The following is a 16010-nucleotide window of genomic DNA, read 5'->3' as shown; positions in this document are numbered from 1 at the left end:
TCGCGCTGCCCTAGTGCACCACCATGCAAATTGGCTGCACTATAACAGTGACGATACCGCTAGATGACATATTCAAAAAGAAATAAAAATTTGTGAACAATAAGATATATTTGTCGACTCTCTCTCTCTCTCTTTCATTCTATGTGTTATGTCTAATCTGTCTTGTTCTGTTTATGTATAAGTTTTAAATTTTAGCTTTTAATTTTGGGTGCCCCAAAAACTAGCGCAGTGTCTTGTAGACACTGCTTATGCTGAGCGGCGTCCTATTTGGTGTACCTTTGTTTATTTAATTTTCTGTTGTACCTAATGTGTGTTTTTTACGGCAAATAAATATTTTTTATTTTCTATTCTAGATGATCTAATTAATTCGGGTGACGTTAACTGTTAATGAACATTTTATTGTAAGTACGACCGAGACTCGGTTGTCCGGCGCATAGCGTTTGAGTCGAAAAATGACAAATAAGTACCTACATAATTGAAAATGGACATAGCTGAAATTAACTCCAATCCTGGAATTAAAGTTGCTGCGCTGCCTCTCTTGCTCTTGCGTTAGCTGTGTGTGTGAATAGGTACCATATTAGTTGTTTTACAGTTGCCATTGCCATTATATACCTATATAACAATATTCGAAATCGAAGCCTACGAAAGCTTTTTAGTTATTCGATCTGATTCCGATACGATGCTGATCTGTCAGTGTCAAAAGTGACATTTCAACCAAAACCCATAATCGAATTGGCCCGAAGTTCTTCCTCCATCATGCACTTCGCGCAGAGCCAATGCCTGAATATTCCTTTATTAATAATCAATATACCACCTTCCTAATCCTATATACTCGTACATATATATCTCTTTACAAATTACTCAGGTTAGGTACTTCTTATGTTTCAAGCATTTATCGTAATTCGTAGCAAGTATTGTCGTAGCTGGGCGTTTTTTTTGTTGTCCCCTACACTTCCATCTCCTATTACTTCTTCATCTCCTATTAGGATAGAAAGAGCTCGTGATTCTGAATAGAAATAACATAAAAAATGCCAAATTCGAAAAAAAATTGTAGGGGACAACAAAAAAAAACGCCCAGCTAGGACTATCGATTAGGTTCCTCCAGAATAGATCCTATTACGATTACAAAGGGTGTGATGTAACACGGCCGATTCGTCAGGTGAAGTTGGGCATTGTTATTTTTCAATTTGTAATTCAATCGAAGTGCTCGCAGCGTGCTATATGCCAGGTGAGGCAATACGAGTTCCAAAGCAGTTTTATAAATCTACATAAGTTCGGTGTTCAAAACATTTAAAATTAGGTATGTTGTAAACAAAACATCAACTTGTAACTGAGGATTAAATTGAGTTAAGTACAAATAGGTTGTTATTACATAAGATTTGGGAAGTTGCAAAGAAAATCAATTAAATGTGTAATTTAAGATGGTAACCTGTTTAAAATAACCTGTATCTTTTCTATGTATTTACTTAATGTTTGCGTATTAAGTAATAATTGATTTTATGATTGCCTTTAATTACATGTCACACTTACATAGAAAACCAAATGTAGATTTTTCTGTTCCCAAAATAAGAATGTAGAAATATGTATAATCTAGAACTTGTGAAATATGCCTATTAGCATAAACCGCTTGCTTCGTAGTATTGACTTGTATACCAAAACTATTTTTTGCCCCTATTTCCTTAACACTCAGGTTCAGGAAACACAAAGATTTTTTTGTGTCATACAAAGTAGCATTAATTTGTCTGTTAGCATTATTAAACGTAGACATCGACGGAAGTTTCAAACGTTTATCGATAATAGCGGATAACCTAATCATTTTGCTAAAAAAGTATAAACAGGATAAGGCATTTGGGGTATTACATGATCGGGTCAGTGAATTGCAGTCCGAGCACGCACAGGAAAGTGTATCGGCGATCGGCAGCATCACAACGCCGAGTGAGAGTTGCTGCAGCCATAATAGTTCATTCCCCGCGCTGCGATTCCGACTATTCCGAGGCGTTGCTATCCCGCCCGAATCCCGTGGTACCGACGCCGACGTTGGTTTCAGTTTCCACGGGACGTATTTATAGTATTTTTCAAACATGAAGGGTACGGTGCCATTTGACATTTTTGCCACCTCGTGACATGGCGTGACTTGTGATTTACATTACTAAAATGAAAATATAAACGCTATGTTTTCATCTGTAATAAAACGAGTCGAATTGCCTTAACATAGCAAGATAACGTAAATATTGTAATTTAAAATAAAACCAGCCAAGCATGTCTGGCCATATTCAGTCTAGTGTTCCCTAGCCGTTATTACAAAATTACATTATTCAAACTATTTTTAGTTTTTTACATTTTGTTAGTCTAACTTGCGTCCGACTCATGGACGCAAATATCTGACAGACCCAACTTCAGTAGGTAGGGCCTATGAGATGTTACCTCATTCAAACATTAAAAAAAATAGGTACTTACCCAAAACGGCCCATGTATTCTATTCTATATTCACTTGTTCGTAGGAATCTAGCCAATAGATTCCGTATAGTTTATATTCAAACAATGCATTGCAATTCCCCGCACTACTGACTGTGATACCCTTTAGGACTGCGCCTCAGAACCATTCCGTTACCCGCCCTGTTTCGCCTTTTTCAAATGCCTCGTTTCTGATTCGACACGAGACGTCCTCTATTACTGTCCACAATAGGACATGTTTCGGGGTCATACAGTGTCTAAATACTACTGTTTAATGTATTTGTGTCAGGAGTTTTTAAGGTGAATGACCGACCAAACATTGCGTAGCGATAGTTTTTTATGAAAAAAGATAATAAGCCATTAAGGGAACCTTCAGATAAACCATTGTTTCACTATTTGCCAATAAATGGAATATTCCAATCGATTTAGACTGTTGTAGTTATAATGTAATTCTTTCTCAGATTTCTGGTAGTTATCCTATTTAAATACCTGTTTTTTGAGCCTCTGGTAGTAGTTAGTACCTAATAGGTAGTAAATCATCGGAATTCGGAAGTACACTGCCGTTGTAGATGCCTATATCTTAGCTTTACTCTTATGAAAAATAATAACTGTCGTAAAGGTGACAGTATGATTGCATGTAACTTCGAAACGTTTAGATCCGATTATGAGTATTATGACCCATTCTTTGAACCCGTAAATAAGTAAGTGCTATGTACGATGTAAGATTTATTATTAGTGCGTGCAATGATTTTGATTGTGATTAAATGAACGGAAGTATTCTCAATTAAATTCAAGTTTCTAAAACTTTAAATACACAGGTTAAGTACAGTTTTAATGTAAGTTCAAAGATGTGCAATTTACTGAAGCACCTGCCTCAGAAAAATGCATTTAACTGTAACTTTTATTGTACGTAGGTAAACCTACGTCGTCGATCAGCAACCAGAATTTATTTGTTTATTAAATAAAAAATAAATAAATAAAATAAAATAAATTTATTTCAGACAATTAACAGTCCATTTTTTTTATTATAGGTACTCGTAGATATTAGATGTTATAATTGGTCTTTGAAATAGATTTATTCTATAAGGTGTACTCGGGTTATTTAGAATACTTCAGATTGTTCAATTCCGAAAATGGACTTTAATAGGATGGAATTATATGAGTGAGTTTTGAAATTACCCGAAATTCTGAAGTATTCGGAAGTATCAGAATTATAGAAATACAAACGCCTTGTTCACTAGTTCATTCAAGAACTTGGATCGTCGGAATCGGAATCAACGCCCGCGTAGTGCGTACGCATGCGCGTCACGTCTCATGACGCCGCCGGCGCAGCCGTCACCGTTACCGACATTTTGTAATGGCGACCAAGGGAATGCACCGCCCTAGACGAGTCAATGTCCCGCACTCCTCATTTAACTGTCACATGTTTAATTTTATGGCAATTTAGCTACATAGGAAATTATTAAATTTCATTAGGTAATGTAAAGTTACCTATTTAGAAGCTTTTCCTCTTGTTTGATCAAGGATTTTCGAAACTTTCTGATACATGCACACTGGCAGCTAGGTATTATAATATTTGTTAGTCATCCTAGTGATAGGCTTAATTAACCTCTCTATGAATCAATTCTAGTATTTGATTAGGTGGGTATAAGTACTTATATGTCCAGTTGTCAATAAAAATATGTACAAATTACTAGAAGCGGCACTGTTTTCTTCGGTTATTTATTTAAAGGATATTACAAACTGCTTATGTGAATTAACCGGTTTTCGAATGAGTGCCTAACATAAATAGAGCTGCACTGCAGCTTACATTGCATACCTTGAATACAACCGCGGCTGTTGCGGTCGTCGTGAACTAAATAACTGTGCCAAGATCAAATAAACATTGACATGATACCTACATGCCACATACATTTAAATAGTGGAAATGTTGATACACTTACACGACTGCGCGTCTATCGACCCGGGCACCGTAGTCATAAAGGCTATTTAATATGGTATGAACACTAAAAATATTGTGTGCCATTGTGTGCACATTTGGTGGTTAATATGAAATCAACATGTAGTGGAAACGGGATAGAAGATTTGGTTGAAGCATAAATACGGTTTGCAAAAACTTTGACAATCTTCCTCCGACAGAAAATAAAAATTGCAAACATAGTAGCTAATTTACAGGTAGCTATAATAACAATAGTCTAAAGTGTCTTCAAGTTACCGCAAAATATGTGTAAATATGTGTAATCTTGAAGTCGTGAGAGGACGTCTCATATAACTAGAGACCAAGCTATAGGTAAGTTGGCACTGGAAGCGATTTTGATAGCCCAGACTGTGCAAGTGTTATTTTACGTCAAACTTCTATGAAATTATGACGTTTAAATAACATTTGCACATTCTGGGCTATTAAAATCGCTGCCAACTTAGATTGGTCTCACTCCAACATGATATTTGATTTGAAACATTATGTTATGTCACTAATAGATGGACTCCATACTTTATGAACGAGAGGAGAGAAACCGTATTGCCCCAACTTACCCTCTGAATATTTCCAATGCTGCGGCCGGTATCAAAACAAGTAATTATAAAATCATTAGATTTATTAAAAATTGTCATTTTACAAAATAACAATACTAGACAGCGCTCACCAACGATGGTCGCTCTTCGGTTTAGTCATAAAATAAATAAGCCTGGCAGACAGAGGCCCAGTTTGTTTTATAAGTACATGAGCCCGCCTCTCCAGCACGAGAGGGTTCACTTGACACAAGCCTGCAAGTTATACGCCGGTTTCCTGGCAGTGTTAAAAAACGTTGGTTTAACCTTACGTTTGACATCACGCGTATTTTAATATAATTAAAATGGCATTCGGAAACGGTCACAGCTGGGAAACAAACAAGATTACCTATACGGAGTTGACGAATTATAATTTGCACCGATCTCTCGTACAATTTCGGTGCAGATTATAATTGAAGGGATGTTTACAAAAACAACATAACTGACTACACTGGTTGACACCTGAAACGATTAACAATGTTCTTAAAAAAGTGTCAACCGCTCTAAGCAGTTATGTTGTTTTATGGTTGTTTTTGTAAACATTCCTTCAATTTGTCAACTATAATTATACAAGGTGACTATCTTATTATGTATAATAAGTATGCCTTGAAATCACTATCAGTAAATTACAGTAAATAATATACAGTCACCAGTACGTTGATAGAACCCAATATCTTAAGAAAAGTCAATTGTCCAAGATCCACAAATTTGTATATACATACTGTATTTTTGTTTGTGTAAAATCTATCATATGATATTATAGTAATAGGCTATTACAATACACTACATTTAATGGCTACTAGGTACCTATTTACTGCTGACTATATACGCCTTTGACACATTGATTATCGGCTTACCCACTAACATGCTAGAGGGGCTATGAACTTTCATAACTTTGATAAAAGTATAGGTAGAGTAGGTGCAGCCGCGGAACTAGCCAAGTAGCGGTGAGGGGGTCAAAATGATATACACACGCTCTAAAGTTGTATAGTTTTGCCATCTGACCCATTTAGAGACATCTGCTGCTGACAGTATACACGAGATGTGATTAAGTCTTAATCTATATCGTTCGGTAACTGGCTAAAGGTATACCTACCTACAATCTAAAATTTTAATGTTACATGATTGCGATTTCTACATTCCCTGCCAAAGGAGCATTGCCCTTTTGCCATATTCTGTCATAATTTAGTTCTATTCTCATATACCTATTTTTCAAATTGCTCTTGTTCCAGAAAAGAAACCAAATCTGATGAAATATGGAGAGAGCGGCACAGGGAATACAAATTCAATAATGAATGACTTAAAGTATTAGGTATAAAGTGCAGTAACTAAAATAACGCGAAATTCGACATTTTTAAATAATCTAGAGAGGAGTATATTTTTTTCATAAGCGCTCTTTTTATTATGCTCGGTTCATAACTTTCATAAGTTACGGGCAGGCAAATGAACGGAAATTTATTATTAAAAATCATTAACACGGCAAAATAACCTCCCGGTCCTCAAACCTCCAGCTCTTCTTGTTGTATTTTTCTTTTGTAGCGATACATCTTTTGTATTGCATTTTTGATATGTTTATTATGACTGTTTAGTTTCTAAGTAAATGAAAAAACAAATGTGGTTATCATCTGAAATATTATCCACTATAAAAATATACTTACGAGTACCTATATTGAAATGATTGAAACATCTTTAAAAAAGGTGTTTGTGGCTTCTATAGTTTTGCCTTATTTAAATTACGTCAAGTTTCAGCGCTAATTTACGATTTCGATATGATTTCAAAGGTTAATGAATAGACAGGACAAAGATCCATTAGATTTAAAAATATGTACACCGTGACCACACGGCTACTAATATTACATACAACTCCTAACTTATTAAAACTTAATTTATGTATAAATTACTTCGACCGAGTAAGTTTTCAATATCTGTGAAAAGTTTAACGCGTATTAAATTAGGTATTTAAAGTTTGACAGTAGAGTCGTTTACTCATACAAAAATATACATACCTAGTAATAATATAATTACATATTGTAGTTTTCTATTGCATTTAATCATAATTAAATCTGAACTATAATTGAAAGCAATCAATTAAATCAGTCACTCATTATAGTTTCATTTACAAGTAGGTAAATTTAAACCTATTACTGTAACCTACTGTTCCGTGGCGCCACTGGTGCATTTATCGGTAAAATGTAAAATATTAACATACCATGGCTATCGCAAAATTGATCGTACATTTGTTACAAGATTGTTATCAATAAATTAATATATTAATAATTGCGACAGCAAAATATATTTACAGTACATATGGGGCTACTTTTCCGCACTAGTGCGTAAAATAGCACTTTTCGTGCGTATGTCGAAACTTTAAAGTGCCATATGTACTGTAAAACGTTGTTCGATACACGTGCGAATAGGTAATTCGCAACTCGTGTCGATTTAAAACACTCCCTTCGGTCGTGTTTTAATTTATCGCCACTCGTTTCGAATTTCCTCTTTTTCGCACTTGTATCGAAAATAACTATTGTAAACATATAATAAATATGATATCATTATTTTATTTTCTATTGACTATCTCTAATATTGTTTTCGATAAAATTACATAATTAATATATGTAATACAACTAATGCTTACATTGTAGGCAATCAGAGACATCAAAGTTGTATGTTTGTGTAATTTGTGTTGTAGGTATGTATATGTATTTACTATCTTAACTCTAATAAAATAATGTCATCCTTTATACAAACCACTACCTACGATTTTTACTTCTATTTTTCAATAAAATTTAGACGAGGTTCTTAAACTACTTATTTAAATATCAATTCTAGCAGAAAAAATATAATTAACTACAGGGTAACAAACATAAACAGGTACATAGATTCGTCTAATAGGCGTTGTAGCATTAATACATTTTTTTATATTGTCATTAAATTGTCAGTCAACAATTCAATACCTACAAAAAATCTTAAATAATAATGTCTTAAAATAATTATTTAGTATTCTATACCAGTTTCATCACAGAAATAAACACGCAATTTGGAATATCAACACAACCAGTTGACTATTTATAAGCAATCATCAGTTACTATACTGGGTAAATAGTGGTAATTAGCGAGATAATATTTGGGTAAGATACATTAATATCTCAGGTGCTAGGTAGGTACAGGTAATATCTTACCTGCGCACACACTTAATCAGGGTACCCAAAACAAGTATGACACATATAAGTACCTAATAATCAAAAGTTAGTTATTAATAGTGCCATTTGTGGTAAAACATAAGTTACTATTAAACATTTTTTTTAAATAATATATTGCTTTGTTAACTCGAGCTGCAATGACATAAAGTTATTATTTATTACTAAACTAATAAAACCTTAAATTAATGTAACCTTATTGACACTTATAGTATCTAGATATATTAAAGAATACCTACTATTTTATACAATTGCAATATTTTCGTTCACATTATTTGAAACATCAATACTAGTTTTCTTACCTTGTACTAAATTCGATTTAACTCTCACTATTCACTTTAGTTTTTTTTTCACTGTTAAAAATTTTGTTTTTAAAACAAAACACACATTTTAACAATAGTTTGCCACTTTCATATTTATATGTAGTCTTTGTCATTGGCGGAGGTAACTAGTGCCCTCTATCGTCTGTGACTGTGAAAGTGCCATTGCACGGCGAAGCGTTGTCGAACGACGGTCTGTGAACAATTGAACATACAAATAGTTTCCACACTTCGTGACTTAAAGTGTAGATGGCGCGAGTATATCTGTAAGTGGGTCAATCAACTATTTCTTGTTGATATTCTGTCCCATCAGCGAGGAGACAATAGTAGCATAGATTGTTAGAAGAACTGCTGTACCATGTTCTACTAACATGCTCAGTAGATGTCCCATTATGGAAAGGTCCTATAACTACCATAAAATGCAAGTTTGGTTCATTTAAATACGAAAAACCTAGAATTTTAAGAGTGACTGAGGAGACCGTAACCATAGCAACGTGTGACAAGAAACAGTCCATATGGGACTATGATTGTTAGTATGTAAGAAAATGTATATTCATTTTATGATGCCATTATTTAGCTAAATAATGGCTATTTAGCTTCTTTTGGTAAAATAACACGCATGCAGAGCCCCGGGGAAAAGGATGACAAACTATTTAACGATTTGATCAGTATAATGTACAGCCATAACTTTACAGTAAAATAAAAAGCGGCCAAGTGCGAGTCGGACTCGCCCATGAAGGGTTCCGTATTTAGAGGATTTATGTACCTAATACACTAAATTGAATGTAATTAATTTTTCTATTGACCTGTATTTCATTTTTATTTTTATTTGACGATCATTATGAGATATCCATGCTTACTGTAATGACATTGTTTTTTCATTTTATATTATTTCACATTGTTAATTAATTGATTGTAATGGTTTTTTAATTTGTGTATTGCTTGACATTTGTATAATTATAATCAATTGTTATTTTCCTACTTGACGATCATAATATAAATTCGTATAGATTAGTGTAAAATAATTTATATTGTAATTTCATATTATGAAATAAATAAATCTAAATCTAAATCTATGACCTATTAAAAAAATGTACATCATATATTTTTTTTAGTTTTATCATTCTCTGATTTTAGAAGTTCAGGGGGGGGGGGACATTTTACCACTTTGGAAGTGTCTCTCGCGCAAACTATTCAGTTTAGAAAAAAATGATATTAGAAACCTCAATATCATTTTTGAAGACCTATCCATTGTATACCCCACACGTATGGGTTTGATGAAAATTTTTTTTTGAGTTTCAGTCCTAAGTATGGGGAACCCCCAAAATGTATTGTTTTTTTCTATTTTTGTGTGAAAATCTTCATGCGGTTCACAGAATACATCTACTTACCAAGTTTCAACAGTATAGTTCTTATAGTTTCGGAATAAAGTGTCTGCGACATACGGACGGACAGACAGACAGACAGATAGACAGACAGACAGACATGACGTATCCATAAGGGTTCCGTTTTTTGCCATTTGGCTACGGAACCCTAAAAATGGGAAGATAAAAAGAATAGCAAGTGGAACTTTGATTAAAGAAAGGAATTATAAAAGCAATTTTGGAAACAAATGGCTATTATCCATTTCCTTCAATTTGGAAAAATATACATAGCCCGGCGGAATGGCTCATAAATTTCCTACATAGACATGATTGAAGAAATCAACCAGATTCAGGCAGTCACCACCATCACCACTACATTAATGTAATACTGTCATATGAGTGTTATTTAGAGTTTTTGCCTCCGACGGGATATACTTGAAGCGTCGATAAAAATATGATTAGACAGTTTGCTTATTGTCAACTGACATCAAAACTAAACAGGCAATAGAGAGTGCTGTTTTTGGAGCGATAAGGTAAAGCATGCTTCTTTCGAATGGAAGTATTGTCCTAAAACCTTAGCTCGTTGAATTTAATTAGTTGATTACTTTTTGTCCTTGGGTCGCTTGTCCTCAGTGCCGGAGGTATCAGGCAGCAGCAGCACGATGGCGCCACCGAATGCACTCAGCGCTGCGATCGTCACCATCGGCAGGTGCTCATTCAGCGCTTTCTGAAATTACATTTTAAAATAATATAGTACAAAAAAATTACAAAACTAATTTCATACTAGTAATTCTATGGCGCTTTTACATCAAGACGCATTAATTCGATACCTTATACATATAAAACGAAAACGATTGACCTGTAGTGTAGGGCGTGTCAAACAAATGAACATGCATATATATAAACAAACAAGTACGTTCAAAAGACTGTGTTGCTCTTTTTTCAGTTTTTAGGGGTAATTATAAAAAAATTCAGCTCTCTAGCATTATCCAAGCCGAAACTACGGGGGTTCGAAAATACGACGAAACGTACCGAGAAAAGATATGCACTGCCTTTTGCCCTTTGTCTCGTCTTGGCGGGGGCACGGCCGTGCCCCCAGATTATACTATGCGACATTCATCAATTAGCATAACCTACATAGGTAATAGATGCTTAGTTTTGTAACAACTATTCGAATCTACCTATTACTTTTGTTTTTAATGTATCTCAAATGTTATAACTAAAACGTTGAATGTAACAAATATAATACTGTAAGATTTTTCAAGATGTTGGCATTTACAATACTAATGCAAAAGCAATGCATTTACAAAACAAAGATACATAAGTAGCTTTATAAAACACATTTATTTGTGTTAAAAGTTTAAATAATTAACTGTTGTAATATGCTGGTTAAAACATGTCTTAATAACCAGTGATACAAGTTTACGAACGCACGGATAAACTTCAATAGATTCACGTTAGTATGTATAATTGACCGAAGCGTAGCGAAGGTCTACGTTTTGACTCGGGCATTTTGCTTTTGTATGTCCGGATGTTCTCCTCTACAGGTCGCAATTCTTAACCGATTTTCGTGAAATTTTGTGACCGAATTCTATGACTAAATTAATTTTTTTTGTCGATCCGGTTTTTGGAAATTTTTCAAAATGACGGAGTCGTGATAGCTCCCGCCTAAACAAATAGTCGTATCGGTATCATAAGAGTTTTTTCTTTTTGAGATATGTTTATAGACCACTATGCCGACCACTCTTCAAGGAATTAAAGATACTACCATTACCTTGCATGTATATTTTAAAAGCGTGTCTATTTGTAAAGAATCGCCCAGACATATTTAAAATGAGATCTGAGTTCTTCTCAGGAACTCAGAGAACTCAATATCAAAATCTAATATATCAGCCAAGATGCAACACGGCTATATACAAAAAAAACGCCTATAATATGTGTATCCTACTATATAACTGTATGCCTGTCAATTTAAGATGTCTAAACACTACTGAATTTAGGAATAAAATGACAAGCTTTTTATTAGAACACTGTTTCTATAGTGTCAAGCAGTATATTGAGCACAATAATGCAAATAATTAATTTTAGTTATTAAAAATCCAATTAAATATAAATTTTATGCAATATAATAATGTACTGATATTAGTCCAATTTTATTGATGTAATGAAATGTGCTATACAATTTCTTGAGTGAAATCTATTTATCTAATTGGCTATATTGCATGTATTAAAATTTAATTTATTAACATAATAATTTTCAGTCTAACACATGTGCTGGACTAAAAATTTACGTTAGGTACTACAACATTTGCGCATCGTTTAATTACGATAGAATACTGGACATTTTTCTACAAGAACATCCTGTAACTATAATTAAGTATTCTTGCAAATAAATGATATTGATTGATTGATTGATTGATAGATTAAATGGCCAAAAATTCAGAAAATTTGTATCGCTGGTTTCGGCGGTATTTAGATATTTAGTTTTTACTTGAGAATGAGTAGCTAAATTTCGTCAGCTTTAGTAAGAACTATAATGGCGTATTTTGCAAACGTTCGCTTTTTTTGTTTGCATCGGCAGGTCCCTGGTTCCATCCCCAGTAATTGTATACTACTACATAACTTTTTGCATTTTTTTTATACTTAAATTTCGTATAGCTGTTTTTTATTTTATTTTTTTATTTTGAAAAAATGAAAAATTTCGTATTTTTTATTTATCAAGCGCGGGTTAAGCGTATTTGTTTAATTTTTGTTTGTAGCTTGATGTAGTTTTTAATGTTTTGTTTATATTACATGTACTATACCTATATTTTAATCAATATTTTTGCCATACATTTATTCAGTTTTAAGCTCTGCTCGCGAGGTCTACAGCTCACAGAGCCACTAGTTTTAAACAATGACATTACTTCTGAAGTACTGACAATGAAGTAATTGGAATGAAACGAAGGAATGACAATATTTTACACACAAAATGGTACCGGCGTTAAATTCTACATTTACCCAACCCATTAACCTACAATAATAAATAGACATTTACATATAGTCTAATTGTATAGGATACAATTAGACAGTATGGTAATGGCTATTTAAGTAGGTATTTATTTGCATGCGCTTTATTTTGCAACAACTGTACCCAACTAATTAGCTAAGTTTGTTGAGCGTTATTGCAGTAGGGTGAAAGGTGATTAAAAATAAGTGGTAGGTATGTATAAATAAATATACTTAAATACATTTAGAGAACGAATAAATCAGGTCAAATATTCAGGGTTTCGTAATCCAACAATTTACCGTAGGTATTTTTTATAATAACTTACCTTGTTTACAACCTATTTTATAATCTACACGCATATGTATATAAGACTATACGCATACGAGCAGGTCACTAGTTATAGTTACCTAATTATTGTATACTAATGCAAAGTACACCGACGACCGACGTGTAAAAAAACCTTAACTTTTAACACAGTTTATATTAAATACTATGCTTACCAGTTTCCATAAATATGGAATGCAGATGAGCGCTAGTCCCGCAGCAATCTGGCTAACTCCCACCCCCAAGTTTCTTATCACTGTAGGATATAACTCGGCGGTGAATATCGGCAACATCATGTTGGTCGCGCCAATCGCGAACTTTCCTATCATGAGGCAAAGTATTACGACCCATTTCTCATCCAAGGACATCGAGCACAACTCGCTAGCAATACACGCGAGGCCACACACGAGCATGGTGATGAATATTGGAGCTCGTCGTCCTGCCTTCAGCAGAATAGGGATGCTCATAGCTATAGCAGGAATTTCTACGACAGCCAGTATAATAGACGTCATATGTAGATCACCCAATTGGAAGTTGCCAATGTTCAACAGCAGGCCGTAATAGGCGATAGTCATTGAGAACCACGATAGGAATAGGCATATTGTTCTTTTTAGTAGGTATCCTGAAAACAGCATAAGCACGCTTGGCTCTTCCTCGGGGTTCTCTGCTCTGTGTATAATCAATAATTTGTCCAGATCAGCCGGTAATTCTCTGTTATTGAATTTAGCTGCTTTCTGTAGAATTGCTTTGGCTTCCTGAGTGCGACCCATGCTCAATAACCATCTTGGTGATTCAGGTAAGAAAAACCTGTAATATAATATTTTTACAAGTTACTTAACTTAGTCTACATTTTTTTGCATAACAGTTATGGTAAGTAAATAATAATCAGGCATCGGAGTTTTTGTCGCATGGTAAGACTAATAGCAAGCTATGGAGTCGACATTTTCCATAAATGTAAACTCTTATTCATACTCATACTCATTTATTTAATTTATCTTAAAATGCCTTTAGAGCGGTCGGTCGTGTATATTATCTTAGTAAAATTATATAAAAAAAAAAATTCTATTACATTATGAATTCATAACTTCAACTATTTTAACATACAACTATACAAACTACATCGCTGCGAAAGACCTAATGTCATGTAGGTACTGACCGCTGATAAAATTGATTAGTATTTGTGATGTGTCAATCACTGGTGATTGCAAACGTAGTAGTTATTTATATCTGTATGTGGTAAATACGTTGAGGAATATTCCATAATTAATTATTATGCCTAACCCAGAAATAGCTGCAATTTTGGCATGGATAGAGCCATACAACGATTTACAATATGACTATGAAAAATCTGCTATATTGTGCTTGAGTTGTGAAGTACAACTCGCCCAATTGAAACATACATTTATTGCAACAAATGAGGTTTAATAAATTAAACTTATATACGTAGTAACTATTTAGTAATCTGTTCTCATATTAAATAAAATTAATCATGAGTATGAGTATGAATAAAAGTTTACATTTATGGCAAATGTCGACTCCATAGCTTGCTATTAGTCTTACCATGCGACAAAAACTCCGATGCCTGATAATAATTATGTAGGTACTTAAATGAATAACGGCAATAGCTATTAAGATAAAATAAAATAAAACTTGACATAGTTTGTTGGCACAAAACGTATTCCACTTGTTGTGTTCAATGCTCTTACGATAGGTATCTATAAAGTCTATTTTTTTATTCGGTAGACTGAAATGACAGTTAATAGTATGAAATGACATTTCATGTTCATACAATTAGCTGTCATTTCAGTCTACCGAATAAAAAAATAGACTTTAGATATTTATTTAATTAAGTTTTGATTCGGGCAACAAGGCCCATAATTAGGAATGAGTTTTTTAAGAGTCACAGTAACCTAGCCGGGGTTATTCCTACTAGTTACCACCAAGTTGTTACCAGTGGTAACTACTGGGAATTATTTTTCCCAGTAGTAAAAGGTGGGAAAAAAAATCCCGGTAGTTACCACTGGTAACAACTTGGTGGTAACTAGTGGGAATAACTCCCTAGCCGCTGCCATACAATCGAATTGAGAACCTCCTCCTTTTGGAACTTTGAAGTGGGTTAAAGAGAGCGTCAGCTCTAACAAGTCAAAAGTAATTGGAATGCAGAGTCCTATCTCTATAATGTGTGATAATTTGATAAATGTTATAATAGGAACAATATTATGAATAATTTAAATCTAAATGGGTGCCAAGTTCAGAAGAATCAGGAAAGCAGTTAAGTACTTAGAATACATTAAAGCTCAAGACATGACTGGTTTGGCTGCCAAGATTACGAGTATTACGAGTAATTTTGTGGTTAGGTGTACCTAATATTCATCATAGTAACGTGACCATTAAGTAAATAAATTAGTCCACTTACCACAAAATAATCAGCAAGCATCCCGGCAGAGATAACGAGAGCTGCAAGGCCCTCCAGTTGGGCAGTACGTAGGAGATCAGCGTCACGATAATATAAGACAACGGCAGGGGGAAGAAGTTGCATACGCCCGCGATGGTCACCCACTTCCCGCCCACCAGCTCCACTGACAGCACGAAGGCGGCGTACACGACCGACACCGACACCAGGCCCATGATGAGTCGCACTATCACGTATTGGAGGTACGAGCGGACAAGGAGGGACAGGATAGCGAGAGTGCATTGCGCCACTATCATGCCCATCAGGATACGCTTGCGCCCGAATCTGGAATGGGAATACGTGATAATACTGATAATAGGGTACTTTCCTATTAGTCAAATTAATTTATTTTTTAATACAGTT

The 16010-nt window shown here is 34.3% G+C and overlaps 2 protein-coding genes across 3 annotated transcripts in view; one reads left to right on the top strand and one right to left on the bottom strand.

The window, feature by feature from the left end:
* LOC134651346 (organic cation transporter protein) overlaps positions 1–16010 on the top strand; it is a 499346-nt gene that overhangs the window by 48495 nt on the left and 434841 nt on the right. The window lies entirely within an intron of this gene.
* The window catches only part of LOC134651338 (organic cation transporter protein-like), a 56670-nt gene continuing 49277 nt past the window's right edge, over positions 8618–16010 (bottom strand). For both annotated transcript variants that reach the window (XM_063506412.1, XM_063506413.1), the window contains exons 4-7: positions 15612–15932; positions 13372–14002; positions 10488–10609; positions 8618–8713 (exon numbers count right to left, since the gene is read on the bottom strand). In XM_063506412.1, coding sequence (XP_063362482.1) covers positions 8647–8713; positions 10488–10609; positions 13372–14002; positions 15612–15932 — 1141 coding nt within the window. In that variant the 3' untranslated portion in view covers positions 8618–8646. The remainder of the gene's footprint in view (positions 8714–10487; positions 10610–13371; positions 14003–15611; positions 15933–16010) is intronic.

Source organism: Cydia amplana, chromosome 10 (assembly GCF_948474715.1).
Source record: "Cydia amplana chromosome 10, ilCydAmpl1.1, whole genome shotgun sequence".
Classification (NCBI taxonomy): domain Eukaryota; kingdom Metazoa; phylum Arthropoda; class Insecta; order Lepidoptera; family Tortricidae; genus Cydia; species Cydia amplana.
Note: the sequence above shows the minus strand (reverse complement) of the source record. Positions and strands in the feature narration are given on the sequence as shown.